This window comes from Sciurus vulgaris (genome assembly GCF_902686455.1).
Source record: "Sciurus vulgaris genome assembly, chromosome: 1".
NCBI classification, from domain to species: domain Eukaryota; kingdom Metazoa; phylum Chordata; class Mammalia; order Rodentia; family Sciuridae; genus Sciurus; species Sciurus vulgaris.
In genome coordinates, this window is record NC_136461.1 from 138,070,403 (window position 1) to 138,091,804 (window position 21,402).

At 41.0% G+C, this 21,402-nt stretch overlaps 1 protein-coding gene across 7 annotated transcripts in view; it reads left to right on the plus strand.

Annotated features, from left to right (window-relative positions):
- The window catches only part of CHD7 (chromodomain helicase DNA binding protein 7), a 182,338-nt gene extending 168,553 nt beyond the window's left edge, over window positions 1–13,785 (plus strand). For 5 of the 7 annotated variants that reach the window (XM_079144288.1, XM_079144293.1, XM_079144291.1 and 2 more), the window contains 9 exons: window positions 37–245; window positions 368–1,039; window positions 2,269–2,429; window positions 3,893–4,120; window positions 4,706–5,149; window positions 8,568–8,789; window positions 9,987–10,127; window positions 10,344–10,448; window positions 11,814–13,785. In XM_079144288.1, coding sequence (XP_079000414.1) covers window positions 37–245; window positions 368–1,039; window positions 2,269–2,429; window positions 3,893–4,120; window positions 4,706–5,149; window positions 8,568–8,789; window positions 9,987–10,127; window positions 10,344–10,448; window positions 11,814–12,731 — 3,100 coding nt within the window. In that variant the 3' untranslated portion in view covers window positions 12,732–13,785. The remainder of the gene's footprint in view (window positions 1–36; window positions 246–367; window positions 1,040–2,268; window positions 2,430–3,892; window positions 4,121–4,705; window positions 5,150–8,567; window positions 8,790–9,986; window positions 10,128–10,343; window positions 10,449–11,813) is intronic. The other 2 variants (XM_079144292.1, XM_079144290.1) reach the window with 2 other exon arrangements.
- The last annotated feature ends 7,617 nt before the right edge of the window (window positions 13,786–21,402 follow it).

Genomic DNA, 21,402 nt, shown 5'->3' on the forward strand with positions numbered 1-21,402 from the left:
CCAGTGTGATGCATGTTGGTGTCTTCTTCCCGTTAGGTGGACGAGGAGAGAAGAGGCTGATTTTTACCGAGTGGTATCCACCTTTGGGGTTATTTTTGACCCTGTGAAACAGCAGTTTGACTGGAACCAGTTCCGAGCCTTTGCCAGGCTTGACAAAAAATCTGATGAGAGTTTGGAGAAATACTTCAGCTGCTTTGTGGCCATGTGTAGGCGGGTGTGTCGAATGCCCGCCAAGCCAGACGATGGTAGGTACACTTAGCAGCACCTTCGGTACTAGATTACCAGTGCAGTGAGAAATAAGGGAGTATATGGTTTATGGTGTACTCAGGACTTTCCAAATAAACACATGTGTACTTCCGTGTTGCAGAGCCACCTGACCTCGCCTCCCTGATTGAGCCCATCACGGAGGAGCGAGCCTCTAGAACTCTGTACCGCATTGAGCTGCTGCGGAAGATCCGTGAGCAGGTCCTCCATCACCCACAACTAGGGGAGAGGCTGAAGCTCTGCCAGCCCAGCCTGGATTTGCCCGAGTGGTGGGAGTGCGGAAAGCATGACCGGGACCTGCTGGTGGGTGCTGCTAAGCATGGGGTCAGTCGCACAGACTACCACATCCTCAACGACCCTGAGCTGTCCTTCTTGGATGCACATAAAAACTTTGCTCAAAACCGAGGTGCAGGTAATGTCTCTTCCTTGAACGCACTGGCAGTGGGCTTTGGCCAGACTCCTCCAGTCATCCCATCAGCTCATGGTCACGAAGAAAAGGCAGCAGAGCAGGCTGAAAGCAAAGTGGAGGAGTCTGAAAACCTGGCAGCCAAAGAGAAGTCAGAGGGAAAAGAAGAGGAAGAAGAAGCCGAGGGTGGGGGCAAGGACGGTGCACAGGGCTGTGAGGCCGAGGCCAGCTCCATCAAGAGTGAGCTGAAAGGGGCAGAGGGCAGCGCAGACCCTGGGTCCAAGTCTGTCTCGGAGAAAGGTTCCGAAGAAGATGAAGAAGAAAAGCTGGAGGACGACGATAAGTCAGAGGAGTCTTCCCAGCCTGAAGGTAACACCTTACAGTTGAGCTCTGTGTTGACTCCCCAGCTTACCGTGGGTCTCGTCCTGCCACACCACTAGCACTGGGCTGTTTGGTTTGGTTTTGTTTTTTTAAATTAAGAGTAATTAGTGTCTATTTTCTTCTGTAAAGAGGTAATTTAAGCTATGATTAGATGTCTTTTGCCCTGCTGCTTTACAGCACACAAACATTAGAAGAGTTGTGTGCATTTTACTAACTGTTGCTTGAAGGATGCAGGAAGACCTCACGGTCGAGTGTATAAAGGATCCCATGTGATATTAATTTGGACAAATGTCAGGGAAGAGAGTTTTTCACAATAAATATTGTTCATTATTCTATTTTATTTATTTATTTGGTACCAGAGATTGGACTCAGGAGTGCTCAACCACTGAACCACATCCCCAGCCCCCTTTTGTAAAGTTTTTTTATTTTGAGACAGGGTCTTGCTATGTTGCTTAGGACCTCACCAAGTTAAGTTGCTAAGTCTGGCTTTGAACTTGGGATCCTCCTGCCTCAGCCTTCTGAGCCACTGGGATTACAGGCATGCATCATTACACCTGGCTAATATTGTTCATTATTTTAAAACAAATGATGCTTATTTTGTTTTACTTCATAATTAAAAGGAGTAGAATCTGAAAATAACCCATTTTCTTTCTAAGTTGCAGTTAGCTGTGACTGGCAGAAAGTAGAAATCAGGCACCACATTGGGCCATAGCTGGAACCTTCAGCATCAGCTGAAAGCTTGACCTTGTTCCTGTGCAGAAGAACAGAGGCTCTTGGGTCAGAGACAGGGTTAGCTCCCAGACTCCTCTAAGATTTACTTGCACAATGACAGACCGCTAGTGATGGAACCTCTGTAAGCCTCTGCTTCCTCACCTATGAGATGGAAAGAGCACCCTCAACTTCAAAAGGTCATTTCAGGGCTGGGAAGATAGCTCAGTTGGTAGAGTGCCCAGTGCTTGCAAGCTTAAGGCCCTGGGTTCGATCCCCAGCACCACAAAAAAAAAAAAAAAAAAAAAAAAAAAGAGGAGAAAGAAAAAAAAAAAAGTCATTAAAAATTTTAGACAACAGTTATGTAAGGCCTAGGACCATTCTAGATGTATAGTAACTACTCAATAAAATGGACCTGAGTGGTATTCCCATTTTTAATTGTGTCATTTCTAAACTTCAGTTTCAGTGATATTCTAGTTGTGAGTAATGCACATGAACTCATTTCTCAGCAGGAGCTGTCTCCAGAGGGAAGAATTTTGATGAAGAAAGCAATGCTTCTATGAGCACTGCTAGGGATGAAACCCGAGATGGATTCTACATGGAGGATGGAGATCCTTCAGTAGCTCAGCTCCTTCATGAAAGAACATTTGCCTTCTCATTTTGGCCTAAGGTTGGCAAGTTTTTCTTTCTGTTGTTTTGTTGACTGAAAAAGAGCAAGGTAGAGGAAGTCTTTCTAGCTTGATTTTTTTTTTTTTCTTCAGATTTTAAGGTGAGCTTTGACATAGTGTGTGAAGACTGTGTTTTTCCTATGTTTTTAGAGATTAATGTGAAAAAGCCCAAAGAAAAATATCTATAGAACACTTTATAAGAAAGGTGACACAGAAGAAAAATAATAAGAAACAGAACTGTTCATATCTTTGGCTCCTTGGGCCTTTTTAGCTCAGTTGCCCAAGTTGTCCAGTATAATCTGTGATTCTTGTTTCGATGGATTCATCTTTTGGAAAAGTAAAATGTGTTTTCAGTGTTTTAATCTGAAGCAAGACTTCCAGGTTGAAGACAACCTTGTTTATTTGGAAACCTACTATCTTCTTGAGGAGTGTGGGCATTTGGTCCATTTGCCCCAATACATAATGAGATCATTCCAAATGTTGTTATCTATAACCAAACACAAATGGAAATTACATTTTTGGCTAAATAGCATAATTTTATAAATCCCTGTGTCATTTGGGTCTGTTTTTCAGGGTGGGGAAATCATCATCCTAATCACCATAACAGGGCTTTCTAGTTTAAAACAAGCAACCCCCAAATCAGGCTTCAGTCAGCTTGTTCCCAGGCAGGTCTTCACAGTGTTAGTGTTGCTTCACAGGTGAATTTTTGACAAGTACTGTCAAGAGATTTTTTTTTTTTTAACCCCTCTCCGTATCCTTTCAGTACCCACCTTATGCTAATCTTCCTTATTGAGTATTGTAGGGAGTTCCTCAGATCAGTCAAAGATTTATAGTAGCAGGCACTTTTAATCTATGGAAACTTGGGCTAAGAGCTGTAATTAGAAAATTTTAATGTGCACGCTTCAATGAAATTTGAAGCGATAATAGGTGGGGAATGCAAATTGACATTCATTAGGTGTTCCTAGGTTGGTGCCCATTTCATAATGCTGAACTTTATTAATAGTGACGCTAATGATGTCCCCCTTCCTGGGACACACTGAGATCCAGCCTGTGGATCTGCTGTGCCAGAGCATGGAGATGCTGAGTGCAGTGTTCCATTGTCATCTACTGGCGTCCACCAGCAGGTCTAGAGGAGTTTGAGAGTTATGGTGAAAATACTATACTGTTTTGAAGGTGGCAGTTATTTAATGTTTTCTGTAGTTTATTGTTCATGGTTGGAAAACAGTACATTTTCTTTATTGGAGGCACCTAGGACCTCTCATCAGAACAAAGCCATTTTGGTGGTTCTGTTTATATGCTTTCTTGTTTTTTTTCTTGATTTTTTTACTTTGTTCTTCCTTTACATAAATGCACACAGTTGACTTTTAAACATTTTATGCTCTTGAACATCTTGATGGATATATTTATCTAGTAATTTTAACCAGGTCTTTGTTACAATTTCATGTGACTTTTCTTCTCCCTCCAGGATAGAGTAATGATAAACCGATTAGACAACATCTGTGAAGCAGTGTTGAAAGGCAAATGGCCAGTAAATAGGCGCCAGATGTTTGATTTCCAGGGCCTCATCCCTGGCTACACACCCACCACCATGGACAGTCCCTTGCAGAAGAGGAGCTTTGCTGAGCTCTCCATGGTTGGGCAGGCCAGCATTAGTGGGAGTGAGGATATTACCACTTCTCCTCAGTTATCAAAGGTAAGTTAGAGTGGTTTTTTTTCAGTTTAAAGGAAAGTTCCCTAAATCTTTTTTTTTTTTTTTTTTTTTTTTTTTTGTGTGTGTGTGTGTGTGTGTGTATGCATGTACTGGGGATTAAACCAGGAGTGTTCTACCACTGAGCAACACCCCCAGGCTTCTTTTATTATTTTGAGACAGGGCCTCGCTTAAGCTGTCCAGGCTAGCCTTAAACCTCCTGTCTCAGCTTCCCTAATTGTTGGGATTATAGGTGTGCACCATTTTGCCTATAAATCTTAATGTGGTTTGGGAGCTCGTGTTTTGCTGGTCCTACTTGTTTTTAAGTTGAGGTCTCTTTATGTTGCCTGGGGTAGCCCGGAGCCCCTGGGCTTAAGTGATCCTTTTGCCTCAGCCTCCTGAGTAGCTGGGTCTGCAGGTGTGTGCCATACCATCCAGCTGACTGGGTCAGTTTGGAAATAAGGTGGTTGCTGTTTCCTCATTTCTGGTTACTACTTACGAATGTTTAATTTCTTAAGCTTCTTATTTCTAATGCCAGTTTCTATATAGTTTGGCTCATTGCAACTCTTTCCTTTTGGAAATTTTCAACAGGAAGATGCCCTCAACCTCTCAGTCCCTCGCCAGCGGCGACGGAGAAGGAGAAAAATTGAAATTGAGGCTGAAAGAGCTGCCAAGAGGCGAAATCTCATGGAGATGGTTGCCCAGCTGCGGGAGTCTCAGGTGGTCTCAGAAAATGGACAAGAGAAAGTTGTAGATTTATCAAAGGCCTCAAGAGAGGCAACAAGTTCTACCTCAAATTTTTCATCTCTTACTTCAAAGTTTATCTTGCCTAATGTCTCAACACCAGTGTCTGATGCCTTTAAGACTCAAATGGAACTGCTCCAAGCAGGCCTTTCGCGCACACCCACAAGGCATCTGCTTAATGGCTCCCTAGTGGATGGAGAGCCTCCCATGAAGAGGAGGCGGGGGAGGAGGAAAAACGTGGAGGGCCTTGATCTGCTTTTCATGAGCCACAAACGGACGTCCTTGAGTGCAGTAAGTTGGTAGTTGGCTTCCACTGTGTGTGCCCACCTTGAAGGCCAGGGGCCCTGCTGACGACGCTGGCTGTGTGCTTCTCAGTGATATAGTAGTACAGCTGGCTTCTTCTACCAAAGAAACAGAATTAAAATGAAGAATCATGGTTCTGAGCTGGAAAATTGTGTAGATCATTGATACAGATCACTCAGCCTAAACCAAATATAGCTTGAGTATTTATTTATTCTTCCCAAGGTTCTGATGCATCGATTGTTCTTAGAAGAATAGCCCAGAACAAAAACAAGTTTTTCTGAGCCCAGAATTGTTATCTCTGAATTCTCAAGGTGGAAAAAGCTTCTTCTTTTAAAAATATAGATGTTTAGGCCCTGATCTGTTAGATTAGTATAAATGTTTAGTTTCAGGCTTAAGATTCATGTTCATGTATAAAGCCAGTGATTGCAAATGCACCCACCTTTATGACTGGGTGTTTTAAAAATCTTTGCTAGTTTACATTTGAATGAAATGTATGGACTGATGGACTTTTGACTTTTGTTTTTTAATTTGCAGGAAATGAATGCAGTATAATCAAAGTAATTCTCTACCATTATCTGCCTCAATCATGTCACCCAAAAAGTGGCATTTGATTCACTGATGCAAAGGTTTTACCCCCAAAGAACCCCCTTTACTTGTGCTTTCTTCCTGAAGGGTTAATACTAATGTCCTTAATTGATTGATTGAAAGATTAAAACCCCAGTCAATGAAGCAACACTGGAATTGGGCCACTGTGACCCTTTCCATGGGAAGTGGGACAGTTTAGGAAATACTAAAATTAGAGATTAAAGGAAGACAGTTGTTTCACATGTTTCTCCTTCTCACATCCCTATTATTATTTGCCCATTTTCTATTTCTTGAGCCTAGAGAAAGTCCAAGAAAATTGGTAAATAATAATGACTTTTTATTTTTCTTTTTTTTTTTTTTTAACTAGGCATTGAACCCAAGGGGGTACTTAACCACTGAGTCACATCCCCAGCCCTTTTTATTTTTTATTTTAAGTCAAGATCTCACTAAGTTGCTGAGGCTGAATTGAACCTGTGATCCTCCTGCCTCAGCTTCCTAAGTCACTGGGATTACAGGCGTGTGCCACTGTGCCTGGCAATTTTTTTTTTTTTTTTTTTAATAAAAAGTCAGGAAAAAGCCTGATTGAGAAATGACAAAATAGCATTCACTGAAATGTTTGCCCGTTGAAGTATACAGGAGGTTAAGGGTATACTTTCAAAATCGTTTACTGCTTGTAATAATGGATATAGTTGTTGATTATAGGGTCACTTTTAGAATCTTGTGCAAATGCACTTTGTAATGGGTCAGCTGTGATTAACATGTGTTCCATAGTTAGAATGCATTTCTAGGGTGTGGCAGTCAGGCGGAGTTGTGTCACTGGTGTTCAGCCTTTCCTGCGTGAGGCTGTCTAGCACTTTGCTACTTGATTGATGAAAAAAACTCTCTTCTCCATACACATCAGCACTTTGGGGAGTTCCTCCAGCTGAACACCTCTTTTCATTTCCTCTTGTGTTTAGTATTTACACCATGAGGCGTGCTTATCAGGGAACCAGGTGTTAGGAATTAATAGGCAGTGCAGGTGCTATTTTCCTATTGTGAAGACATACCTGAAGATAAACTTGAGGCTGATTATTCACTTAGGCCATCTCCAAGATTTTGTTGATATTTTTCTTTTTCTGAAGTCACATCTAACAACCTGACTCAAACCTGAGAAAACTCCTAATAGATTTTAAGGGAGTGTATTTTTAAAATTTTTTTAAACTGTCAAATTTTGGAATTGGGAGTTCCCCATTTGTTGTTGTAGGGGTTGACATGAACGTAAATAAAATACAAGAAAAATGCTGATTGATCTATAAACAATGATTGTGAACAGGTGTGAAGCAGCAGACAGAATGAACCCTAAACATCTTATGTATGTCAACACTCTAACCTGGAGACTGTTTCCTGCTGCCTTGAAAAGTCAGGGTCCCTCCAGCAACATTGTGGAAGCAGGCCTTGTTTTCTGGGACAGGCACTGAGAACTCAGAATTTGGATTAGGATGATAGATAAGTACAGGTGGAACATCCCTAATTCACTAATCCAGAATGCTCAAAATTCTGAAACTTTTAACCAACATGACACTACAGGTAAAAAAATTCCACATCTGACCTGACATGAAAGGTCATGATCAAAATGTAGATCCCCTGAGAATATTGCACAAAACTACCTTTCGGCTCTGTGTAGAAAGGTTATATAAAATATAAATTAATTGCTTGTTTCAACTCGGCTGCAATCCCCGATATATCTCATTAGTTATTAGCAAATATTCCAAAAATCTAAAAATATCCCAAATTTGAAACACTTTCTAGTTCTAAGCATTCAGACAAGAGAGATTCAGTTTGTAATGATATATCATAGTTGTGTATGTGTGTCATGACCAAGGCGTTCCTCAGGTACATTTGAGTTCAAAGGAAGACTGAAAGTGGAGGAAGGAGGATATGGGGTCAGGGGAGCCCAGGAGGAAATTTCTCTAGGGATGGTCATACATTTATTAAGTTTTAAAGATCAACAGAGGAGCAGAGATATAGAGCAAGAGAGAGCCTCAGTATCTGGTGAACTGGAAGTTACTGGTTGGGAAACTTGGTGAGGAGGCAGTCTTCAGTGAAGAAAAGCTTGGAGATTTGGAGATAAGGCAGGTGAAGATTGTTGATGGCCTGTGTTGCCATCCTGAGGAAAACTTGGACTACCCTGAAAGCAAGGGATCCAGTTATTACGGTGGCTTAAGTAAGGGAGCAGTATATTATACTTTCTTCAACTGGGCAAAGTGGTATTTGGGGGAACTCATTCCAGTGCACAAGTGGGGAGATTGGATTAAAGAGGGCTGGGATTCGAATCAGGGAGACCATTTAGAAAAGTTGCAAGATCTTGGTAGGAAAAAATGAAGCTTTGGGAGTGGAGAAATGGGCATCTGGAGGTTGAAAGAGTTAAGGACTAGTATCTGGATGTTAGGGTTGTTCTTTTCAATGCTGCCATATACCTACCACAAAATGTCACTCCATCAACAAAATTGTACCTTGCACAGATGTCTCTCAGCCCAACTTTTGTGCCTGTTGAGCTCAGACCACTTTGCCCACGTTGTGTTTTAGTGGTTTGCTCAGCATTTCAAAGCATGGAGCCATGATGGACTTGGAATTTTCTACCTAATTACTAATTCTACATTATGAAGAATGATATAAAACATCGTGTTCTAATTTAATAGTCATTGCGTGACTGGCATTGTTTCAAGGAACTTTTTTCCCCTCTTTGAAAGATCCATTAGGCTAAGAGTATTTTCTTGGGATAGGACATTGTCAGGATCTCTGTCTTCATCTGAGAATTTAGACCATTGTCAACTTTCTGCAGGAGGATGCTGAGGTGACCAAAGCTTTTGAAGAAGATATAGAGACTCCACCAATAAGAAACATTCCTTCTCCCGGACAGCTGGACCCAGACACACGGATCCCTGTTATCAATCTGGAAGACGGGACAAGGCTGGTGGGGGAAGATGCTCCTAAAAATAAGGATTTAGTTGAATGGCTAAAGCTGCACCCTACTTACACTGTTGATATGCCAAGTTACGTACCAGTAAGTATTATGGAGTTTAGAGTTGGCAGGAACCTTGTTGGGCCGGGCCTCCTCATTCTCATCCAATGTACAGATCCCTAAGGGCAGGGCCCTCTGCCTTTTGCTTAAACATCTCCTGGTCTTGAACCTTTCCTGAAGGACAAGCTTAACAGTTCCTTGTAGATGTTCATTATTCATTTTTATACTTACTCTCCCATCTAACAGACATGATTTCTTATGTTGTTCTTCTCATGGCACAGTTTCAAGGTGGTCTCAGTATTGGGGTAACAGTCTTGAATGCACTTTTTGGGGGCTTCAGACAAGGTCCTACCAGCCCAGAGAGCTATAAGGTCATTACTCTCAGACATTTGACCTGTTAATTTGGCCCAAGATTTTCCTTTTTTTGGTACCCAGAACACTTTACTACTGAGCTACTTCTCTAAATCTTTGTTTTTTGTTTCAAGACCAGTTCTCACTAAATTGCTGAGGACCTCATTAAGTTGCTGAGGCTGGGCTTGAACATGTGATCCTTCTGCTTCTGTCTCCCAAGTTGCTAGGATTATAGATATGCACCACCAGCTGGCCCAAGTTTTTATTGACTGATATTAAGCAATAGGTGGTTAATATGTCCAGATGACTGATCACAAACCATTTGCTAGCTGTTTACATAAATCTTTTATTTCCTATACTTATATGACTGGTGTTTTTGAAAATATCAAGTTTTCAGGGTTTTGTTGATGGTGGTAATGGTAGTTTGTTTTTGTTTTGTTTTGTGTTATTGTTGATGTTAGTTTAGGCTAGCTCAACACTTGCTGTTAAGGACCTCCCCACTGCTCACCCCCACCAACTCACCAATACACACACACAAGATTCAGGGACAAAAATCCCATGTCATCAGACAGGGTTATCATCTGTGCATTCAAGTTGCTGGCTAGAAATTAATAAAGGGACTATAGAAAGTTTTTTTTTTCTTTTAAATACCATGACTTAGTTTGACTTTTGAACAAAACCTTTAAATGAGTTATTGATTGAGCAAATTCTTAGCTTATGTGTTTGTTTTTTAGTTCCTTGATAGTCCAAGGCCCAGGGTTCCTGAGTGAAAATGGCTCTGGAAACCTCCATAATAGTTGAAAGTGACTTGACTGTTCTCTTTGGCATTTATATAGGAAAGAGTCAGTGCTAAAAACAGTTTTACTGAATGCATTTTTTCTTTTGCAGAAGAATGCAGATGTGCTGTTTTCCTCGTTTCAGAAACCGAAACAGAAACGACATCGATGTCGAAATCCTAATAAATTGGATATAAACACTTTGACAGGAGAAGAAAGGGTGCCTGTTGTCAATAAACGAAATGGGAAGAAGGTAAATTTTGGAAAAGGGACTTGATCTCTATGATTTTTTTTTTTTTTTTAAATCTCAGAAGTGTCTTTTTCTGCCATTGTTTGTAATGAGGAAGAATTCCATTTCTCCTAGAATATGTGTATGTATGTGTATATAGGTGAGGGAGGAAGAAGAAATGAGGGGAGTCAGGAGGGAAGACTTTGGGGTATTTAATCATTCCTAAACTGTCTCTCCCAGATGGGTGGAGCTATGGCACCTCCAATGAAGGATCTTCCCAGGTGGCTGGAAGAAAATCCTGAATTTGCAGTTGCTCCAGACTGGACTGATATAGTTAAACAGTCTGTAAGTACAAACTCTACATTGCTTTCAAGAATGGTTTCCATACAAGACTGTTTTCCTTTATTTTCTGTTGGCCATTAATTATTTAGCTGTAACTTATTCTTAGCTTAAAAGAATTGACATAATACATGATTTTCATACATCATTAATACAATATCATTTCTTACATCAATACATCATTAATCTGAAGTGAATTAATTTGTCAGCTCTGGTTTAAAAGGATTGTGTAGAAACACATTCACAGTCTTGGAGGTGGACTCACTCCAGGTAAGCCTGTTGAACAGCTCCTCTATATAGAGGAGTTTGTGCTGGTTGTGATTTACAATTTAAAATTAACTGGTTAATGATGTGCTGATTGTTTTATATTTGTTTAAGTTATATAATATAATTGACTATTTCCTGTTGGTATGTAGTTCCATCAGTTATGAGAGGCGTGGCAGTCCTGTGAACTGCCACCATGATCAGGATAGAGTCCTTCCCACCAGTCTCCTTGTGCTGTCCTCTCCCCTGACCCCAGCTCCTGACTACTATTGACCTGTCTCCATACCCTAGAGTTCTGTCTTTTTGAGAAGGTCAAATATATAAGTCTGCCACCTTCTGAGATGACTACTTCTGCTCATCATTTTGTTCATCCAAGGGAGTTGTGTGTCTTAAAGTTGGCTCTGTTTCATTGTTGAATTGTATATTGCTTGGATATACTGTCACATGTTAGCCCATCACCCACAGAAGGACCTCTGAGTGGTCTTCAGATTTTTGAAATTAAGAATGGAACTGCTATAAACATTTGTATACAGGTTTTGTTGTAAACATGACTTTTCATTTCTCTAGGTTGGAAACTAAAATGTAATTTTAGTTAATTTTTCCATTATTTTTTTCCTATTACTTAGCTTTTGAAATATCCAAAAGAAAGCATTATAGTGTATATAAAAATCCTATAATGTATATAACTTCCATTATTTGATAATTCTTCTCCCATACAGTCATTTTTTAATTGAAAACTAATTTGCATGAAAATTATCCATGTTGAAGGGGGGGATACATTGTGGTGGCATGCTGTGTGTATACGTCACACACTGATCACCAGTCATCAGCTGCTTTTTGATGTCTTAGTTCTTGCACAATGGATGCAGCTGACATGACATTTACCTTGGCGATAGAGTAGCCTTGGACAATTTTTCTCCAAGTTGGCATAATGATAACAAAATTTTCCCTTTCCTAAGTTTTACCATTGAGCTTTCAGAATGGGAGTGGTCACTTACGTATTTCCATTTAGAACGTCGACTTCCAGTTCATCACAAGCACCCACAGTGAAATTAAGTTTTCTTCCACAACCTCTGTAGCCATTGTTTGCCTCTGCCTTTCCTTTAGGGTTTTGTTCCCGAGTCCATGTTTGACCGTCTTCTCACTGGACCTGTGGTGAGGGGAGAAGGAGCAAGCAGAAGAGGAAGAAGGCCCAAGAGCGAAATCGCCCGAGCAGCAGCAGCCGCTGCTGCTGTCGCATCCACATCAGGGATCAACCCTCTGTTGGTGAACAGCCTGTTTGCTGGGATGGACCTGACGAGCCTGCAGAACCTCCAGAATCTCCAATCTCTCCAGCTGGCGGGTCTCATGGGCTTCCCTCCAGGACTGGCAACAGCTGCCACCGCCGGAGGCGACTCTAAGAACCCTGCTGCCGTGCTGCCCCTGATGCTGCCAGGAATGGCAGGCCTGCCCAACGTGTTCGGACTGGGCGGGCTGCTGAACAGCCCTCTCTCAGCTGCTACTGGAAACACCACTACTGCTTCTAGTCAAGGAGAACCGGACGATGGCACTTCAAAAGTAGAAGAGAAAGGAAAGGAGAACGAAGACGAGAACAAAGACTCTGAGAAAAGCACAGATGCTGTTTCAGCTACTGACTCTGCGAATGGATCTGTTGGTGCTGCTACTGCCCCGGCTGGATTGCCCTCCAACCCGCTAGCCTTCAACCCTTTCCTCCTGTCCACCATGGCCCCAGGCCTCTTCTACCCATCCATGTTTCTACCTCCAGGACTGGGGGGATTGACGCTGCCTGGGTTCCCAGCATTGGCAGGACTACAGAACGCCGTGGGTTCCAGTGAAGAAAAGGCTGCTGACAAGGCCGAAGGAGGCCCCTTTAAGGACGCAGAGAACCTCGAGGGCAGTGATGCGGAGGAGAGCCTGGACAAGACTGCGGAGTCCTCCGTCTTAGAAGATGAGATAGCACAGGGTGAAGAGCTAGACTCACTTGATGGGGGGGATGAAATAGAAAACAATGAAAATGACGAATAACCAGTACCAGTTCCAGTTAAAGTGTTTAAAACTTTTGACAAGTGGTAGTCCTACTGTTTACACTCACAGTTAATGTTCATACCTAGTTTTATAAGCTGTTCTGTAACATAGTGTAGCAAAAGAAAAAAAGAAAAAAAAAGTCCAAGTCATGTTATACAGGTGTGTCAAAAGGTATCTTGGTCATTAAGTATTGTGCAGTGCATTATTTATTATCCCTAGGAGAGATGAAATTTGAGAGGTGATCATGTCTTTTTAAGGAAACTTACATAATGCTCTGCTTTTTTTTCTTTTGGTACCATTGGTATTATAATAAAGAGCAATTTGTAACTGAGTGGCACTAATGGAAGGAAGTGCTGCTCAAAGGAAGTATGAAGTTATATATTTAATTTTTTAATTTTAACTTTTAATTTTTTTGCTGTGAAGGTCAAGATGAAATTTACCATACATATCATACTTGCTCATTCGTTTCCCTTTTTGACTATATGGGGGTTCCCACACTTGCGCATACACACACATCCACACACTCTGACAATCTCCACGCTAGTGTGAACGCCTCTGTCCCGAGGTGCAGCAATAATAAGGCAGCTGTTGAATGTGAAGGGTCCCTTTGGAAATTTAACCTACTGGGAGGGTTCTTGCCAGACAGAACTACAGTTCCATTGTCTCGTGGTCTTGTAATGCACTGGTATAAACAAAATAAATAGAAGAATAAATAAAGAGTGAGAGAAGTGAGAATCAGGTACCTTTTTTAAATTAAAGGACTTTGTTACTTTAGCCACAAAGCTAAAACAGCATTACCTCAGCTCTAAACTAGCCTTGAAGTTTACAGACATGACTTTGTAAATGTATTGTTTTTCTTTGTTGTGATGTCCTTTTATTTTTCCTTTGAAAACTGCTATCATGTAAGATAAAATGTAAATTGCTGCCAACTGTAGTAATGATGCTTTTAATAAAAGTGACTCATGATATGCAGAGATGTAATTATAGAATGTAGTATGTAGGGAAACTGGTGTTCACTCTATTTTTTGTATTCGCAATAGATGCAAATACAGCATTCTGGCTTTTGTACAGTTTCTTGATATATCCTCTTACACCAGATTAGCTATTAGTAATACACTAAACATTGTGTTTGAGACTAGACGGGATGGAAAACCTCGAATTACCTTTACACAGTTCCATGCTGGATATCTCAACAGAAAAGCACACAAAATCCTCCTCCTCCTCTCCCCCAAAGTGCATCCGAGACTGAGAATACTTAAAAATGTGTGCAGCGTGTGATAATGTGGTACACCGAAGAACAAAAAGCCTAAGGAAAAAGGAGGCTTTAATAGGCACAATATCTGGGTCATTTATCCTTGGATAATGGGTAGAAAAACACAATGCCATAGTGTCAGCAAGGGACACAAAGGCGCTCTGGTGTCCTGCAGACCAGAGCTTGATGCCAGAAACCAGTGTGTGGAAAAACCCATGTGGCATTAAAACAGACTCACGTGTGCATGCACACAGTCTAAAGGGCCCTTGGTTTACAGACTCTTCTATGACCTTTGATATTGAAGTAAAATATAAATCGAGATTTACCATTATCATCTTTATGTCACGTGAGCAAACAAAGCAATACTTCCATCCAGCCCAAAAGAAGAGATGTAGGTAAAGTCAGTTTGTTCTCGTTCCCCCCTCCCCTTCCTCCACCGCCTCCCCTGGTGTACACACAGGCCACCCCCACCCAACATGTGACCAGACGGGTTGTGTAAATTCCTGTTAGATGATGGCATTCAGTTCATTTGCATGTAATCATCAGTACTATTATCTCTTGTACTTTAACGGGCAGTGTGCATTGGAAGGAAGTGCCTTAGCATAACTTCTGAACTGAAAATCGCTGGACATGGAAAGTTAGACTAGATCTGCACCAAGTATGGGGAATTTAAGTATTTAAATAACTGAAAGACTTTAGTAGGGAGAATTTGTTTAATAAAATGCATTATAAAAGGGTCTTTTCCTAAGATTCTTTATGTATTGGGAATTTTTCTGTGAGCTTCCATAGAGAATTCAACACAACTCTGATCCTGTAGCATCAAATGTTAAGAGCAATGATGAACCTCAAAGGAAGGTATCCATTGCGTGCAGTCAGTAGGAACCCTGATTTGCTAAGTCAAAACCCCACACTGTGATTCGCCTGTTGATGTGAGTTTAAAGATTCAGATTGGCACATCAGGAAGTGCATTTTTCCATTCCAGTGGAATTCTTTGGTAACTAGATTTTTAAATCCAAGAATTATTTTCAAATCAGTCTGATAGTAATCAGTGTCAAATGTACACTTAGTGTGAGTGAAGCAGCCAGGTGCTGAGAGCTGTCCCAGGCATTGCTGCCTGGCCATCTCTGAGGGAAGTGCTGTTCTTCCTTGAGGAAGCTCAGTGAGGCATGGGGAGTGCAGCCAACTGGCCAGCGTGCAAGTGCAGGAGCAGGGTGTAAACCAGGCAGTCTTGACTTCAGAGCCTACACATGACCTCCTAAAGCACTGCGCTCTTAGGTCTTGAAAGAAAATCATTCTCTAATGGTGATGTGAAGTGTTCCTATATTTTTCACATTTCCCACTCCCCCTACATCCTTGAATAACGGATGTTAAATTTAAGGTAGGGAATTAGGAAGAAGCCTATTGAATTAGAGCTGGAAATGTTGTGTACTCTGGTAAAGTAAACTTGACCCCCAGTTAGCTCATTTAAATTTGTATTTGGTTTCTCCCATAAGTATTTATATCTTATAAAGAAATCAAGTCTTTAAAAAAAACAAGCTTAACCCAAATAAGTCACAGAGCCAGTCAGTTGCAAACCTGATATTTTAACCCAGAATGGCTTAACTCCAAAGCCCAGGCTTTTAGCCTCTGTGTTAGTATGCTCAACATCCACTGGCAAACATTTATTGGGTGCCTTGTACTAGATGCTGTGCTGAGAATTAAAGAAATTAAAACAGACCAGTTCCTGCTGTCATGTAGCTTATATTCCAGTAGGAAGAGGTGGCTGATGGATTATAAAGAAAGCTTGGTAGAGTACAGAAGATGATTAAATAAGGAGCTAGGTGTAAGGAAGGAGGACACTGTGGAGACAACTTTGCTCACAGCTGAGTGATGAGAATCACTAGGCAGATGAAGATCCAGTTGGAGAATGTTCCAGGCAAAGGGAATAGCATTGTAAATTGGGAACAAGCTTGGAATAAGCAGTAGGAAGCAGGACCCCTACTACACAGGTCCTGGAAGGCCCTGGTGGGAGGGATGGTGTCATTCTATGCACTAAATTAACTTTTTGGTTTTATGCGAGGAAGTGATATGATTATGAATGTTCTTAGAAGATCAGTGGGGCAGCAATTCTAAAATAAGGACTTGTAAAAGGGAGTTAGGTATTCCAAGTGGGAGAGTGGTATAGTAGCCCTTGCTCTAGATAGTGATGGCTAAAATGGAAAGCAGTGGATTGATTCTAGACATATTTTAAAGAGGTAGAACGTCCTCTTTGGTGAATATACTCAATTAATTCAGAACTACTAGTACTGAAATACACCTGGAGCTAAAACCAACAGATAAAGAATGTTCCCTATGCCTTTTTAAAAAATAATGCTGCGATTCGTATTATGCGAAAAGAATACCAAGAACAAATTTTTCCTTCATGTCCTGTTAATTTTCAGTTCAATGAAAAAACATTTGTTAATTGTCTTTTGGAAGAGATTTTAGAAGTTACTTCTGACAAGTAGAGGAGGTGAGAATGTCTGAGTATTGACTGAGCCATGTGTGTGCAGTGAACATCTCTGTCTCTCCAGCCATCCATAAATTTAAATTAGGACACAAAACAACATAAACGACTTCTACTAACAAGCACTTAAAAGTTGGGATCGCTCTTATTCATTCAACATTGCTCTCTAATGAGCAGTTTTATGTATTTTCTTAGCACAGGTAAGATTTACCACAGTTTTATTGGGTATCTTATAGTAAAGTAGACTACATTTGGCAAAAAGATAAATGACCTTCGGAATTTCATCTAATGTAAGACTCCTTCAGTGACAAGCATTTCATCACTGAATTTTTCGGTAGTGTTTTCATTCAACTTGGGGAATTTCCTGGTCGGGGTGAGAATGGTCGTTTTTGAGGTATTTTGGACCATGTAAGTAATTTTATCCAGTATAACAGAATCAGCCTCCTAATGGATCCATTAGTCTATAAATCTTCTATCTTCCAATGTAGAGTTGAATTTTAATTTAGATCTCCTTAATCAAATGTTTATCATGTAATTTAAAAGGAAGAACAGGGGAGTAACAATTTCAAATATTCTCACACCTGAAATATCTATCTTTAGAATGATTTCCTCATAATTTGCTTGATTCCTAAGCAGATCAAAATTTTTCATCATTTGAGCAAAGATGGCAGAATTTGTATCCACATGTTCACATGCATCATCTAGGTGTAATGGTGCCTTTTCATAGTAGTATCCTTCCTATGAGCCTTCTTCCTTTCTCACAATTTTCCCTGGTCTCTAAGAGAAATCTATCATGGTGAACTTTTGTGTTGTAGCTCAAGTACAATGCAATAGATTTCCAGTGCATAACAAATAGAAGCACCAGGTCAAAATATTATTTAGGAATCAATTTGGTGGCTTTCTCTTGTCCCTTCCCTGTCTCTGTGTTTCGATCCAAAATCTAATTCCAAAACTACCAAGAACAGGAACTTGATTTCTTTCTGTGACAGGAGCCAGGTCCTGTTGTGTCTTCATGTGCTTTGCAACCCCAAACTGGCTTATAATTGTCAGCCTCAGTTGAAGAAGCTCCACTTAGATGTAGACTGAGTGACTGAAACCTAAGCATATTTAATAGTTTTGAGGAGTGCACATGGCATTGGAGAATGGAAAACTCTGCCTGTTCAGTGTGTTTTGTCATGCTTCCTTAGGAGCCAGGAAGCCCCCATTGTAGAATTCAGCATTTTTGTTTGTTAATGGGCACATGTGAGTTGATCTGTGCCATACCCCACAGAGTTAGGCCCATGTCCTTGCTACCACCCCTTCACCTGGGGAGTCAGATCATTTGCCCAAGGCCGAGTGTGGTGGCCAGAACTAGAATTTAGACTTCTCCAGTGGGAGCAGTGCCTATATGTGGACCATCTGTCTCAAGTATAAAGCTGCTATAAACAATCCAACGTACTATCTTAAAGAACCAAAACCTAAAACAAATCTGGCTACAGAGTCTTAATAACCACTGATGGTACTATTTGAAGAACATGTCTAAAGTTTCCAGAATCTTATGCTATAAAAGTGACTAATGAAGGATGACTGAAAGACATTTGAGTTTAAAATGTTTATTCAACTACAGAAACATAGATATTAAAATCATATATATGTGTGTACATATACCTAGAACCAGATGACAAAAGAATTACAAGCACACTGATGTGGCCTATGCAACTGACAGTCTAAATGTTTTTGCATGTTATTGCATATTCTCTAGGATTTCTGGAGAATGACTATGACTCCTTTGTCACTGGCTACATTGGAACTGAAGGTCCCTAACAGGCAGCCCAAGCCTGTAGAAGTGGAGATTTGGACTAAGTGTGGAACCTATGGTTCCTGTGAGGACAGAAAATAGCCCTAGTGGAATGGTGTTGCTTCAATCAGTCCCCACCCACAGGGCTTTTCTGGGCTATTGTAGCTCTCACAGCAGATTTGCATATCTGTAGCCACAGAGCTAGTGTTCCCTGGCTAGGCTCTGGGGGCCCTGTGAGGCAACTCCATGGTCCTTTCCATCTTATTGTGAGAGTCTCTGGAAAATGAGAGGCGGCCATTGTGTCTGGCTGTGGAGGCATTGTTCTTCCTCAGATGAAGCTGGCCTGTTTCTCAGCTCCCGGTTTCTGCTCCTTCAGCCATGGCTAGCTTCTGAGGAGCTGCTGGACTGACTCAGAATAGCCCACAGAGTTATGTAAAACCATTTTAAAATCTCCTTTTCCCCCTCTTAAAACTATAAAGTTAAGTTACAAACAACCCCTGTCCCATTTTGTATAGAACCTGTGTGTTCTGAGGATAAAGTAGTAACATGGTCATGACAACTCAAGGACAAGGTTCTGGGCTTGGCCCTTGGGCCCCCAGCCCACTTTGAGAAAAGAATGTCATAGGCCATCAGAATATACAGCAGTGATGGATAAATATAATTAAAGCTGAAGACATTGCTTTACATTTCGACCAAAAAGCTATCTTATTGATGAGTGTGCAGGTATTGATTGTTTACTCCCAATAAAACCTTTTTACTGCAAATCGTTATTGCAAAACCTGAATACTGTTTATAATATCATGGGAAGAAAGTGATTTTTTTGTGTGTTTATGTTGTTTTTAAAAATTTTTTTTATTTGTTCTAATTAGTTGTACATGACAGTAGAATACATTTATACATTTTGATAAATCACCTATAAATGGAGTGTAATTTCTCATTTATGTTGGTTTTTAATGTGATTTATGTCAGGCCAAAAGAGCAAAGTCACAGTTGCCTTTCCAGAGGTGGAAGGGGCCAGGAGATGCTGGTGTTGGACTACATGCAAGAAGAAACGCAACTTTGAGAATCACGAGTTTCTCCTTGCAGTTAGAGCTTAAATGACCTTATGACCATACACTCCTCTCCAGTTGATATGCTTCCAAAAACTTAGAAAGCTTATCCAAAGTAGTTTACAATCTTACTCTGTAGTATGGTATAGCCTTAAGAAGTAAAGTCAAAGAGTAGGCTTGATTGCAGTGACATGCTATTTGACACGTCCCTGCAGATTTAAAATGCATGTGGATGTGGCATATTTATCTTCATGGATGAGACAGCACTTGATGCCTCTCCCTGCCCTCAGGGAGACACTGAAATCCACCAAACTTGAAGGTCTAGGCAGACTTACTGTTTCAGTAGCTGTTACAGGTACAAATTATCCTAGCCAGTTGATTGTCAGTTATGGCTAAATGTGTTGAATAATTAAGTAAGAAGATACCGAAACCAGAGATCCAGGGAGAGGACCTGTGACTTGATCAGTTGTCCTCAGCTCCCTGTAATTTTAGCTTCCTCACCTAACCTCATCCAGAAGGGACAGCTTAAATTAATCTTGTTTTGCTCTAAAGAGAGACCATTTAGGCTTCTAAATTATTCAAAAAAAAAAAAAAAAAAGGGCCACACAAAACATTTAAGCACTTCAGTTGAATGATCCACACATTAACCTCTCCTACATTAATATGCTCATATGCCACTTCTCTTAAAGGTGCCACCAACAGTGACCTAAAAATGGTGGCAGCTGGGCTGGGGATGTAGCTCAGTGACAAAGTGCTTACCTGGCACACATAAAGTCCTAGGTTCAATCCCCTGCACCACCAAAAAAAAAAAAAAAAGAAAAAAGAAAATGGTGGGGTGGCACCAATGGCCAAAGAATGGCATCCCTGCCACCAGTGCCCTCATACTCCTCATGCTGATTTCCTTCTGGACTTGGACATTCTTTGGATTAATGCAGCTTTATGCAGCTTTCTTTCTTTTCTTCCTCCCTTCCCTCCCCTCCCTTCTCTTTCCCTTCCCTCCCCTCCCTTCTCCTTCCCTTCCCTCCCCTCCCTTCTCCTTCCCTTCCCTCCCCTCCCTTCCACTGGGCCTTCCTACATTAAGCCTCTTAGGGACAAATGTCATGGAGTCTTTCTGCATATTAATTAAGGACACTTTTTTTTTTCAAAGCTTGTTATGCTAGACAAAGGGAAAATAAGAGGTATCATTCTTGTCCTTAAGCAGCAATCAATTGGCAAATATTTAATGTGAAACTGGAGGGTGAGTTGGGAAGTAGAGGATGTAATCAAGGTCCTTGGTCCCAAGGGCCTTAGTATGTTGCTGAGGTAGTTAATACAAATAACACATATCACATGTTCTAGAACACTTATACATGCATTTTCTCAACTAACGCTTGTAACTTTGAAATAGGCAAGTTAGTTGGGACGTTAAAGATATTAAGATTCAGTGGCATACAGTTAACAATTGGCTTAGCTGGATCTTGCAGGCAGGTCTGTGGACACCAAGCCACATAATGTGTTTTTTCTTCCATATTGCAACACCAACCAGATAGCTTCCATCACACACAGTGAGTGAAGGGACTCTGGTCCATCTCTGAGCTTCAATTTTCTCATTTATACATTGGACTTACAGTAATTGTCAAGCCTTCCTTGTAGTGTTGTGTAAGGATTAGAAATAGGGAATATGCAAAGTCCTTAGCATGTGGCACTGAACTGGCACCCAATAAAGGATAACTTTAAAGCCATCATTATCCCTTTTTTTGGTGGTGGTGGAGTACTGGGCATTGAACACTTAACCTCTTAAGGGACACTTAACCTCTAAGCCACATCCCCCAACCCCTGTTTAGAGACAGGATTTTGTTGTGTTGCTTAGAGTCTCACTAAGTTACTGAGGCTAGCTTTGAATTCATGATCCTCTTACTTCAGCCTCCCGAGCCTCTGGAATAACAGGCACACACCATCACACCTGGCCATCGTCATCCTTTGAGGAGTTCTAAAGAAGTGGCATAGAAGAATGCTATGTAAAAAACACTGAGGATGTGGAATCAGGGTGTTCTGGCTGTGAGGAATGTTCTACAGGAATGGGACTGGTGTCCATCCTGAATCACAGGCAGTTCTCAGCTGAGAGAGCA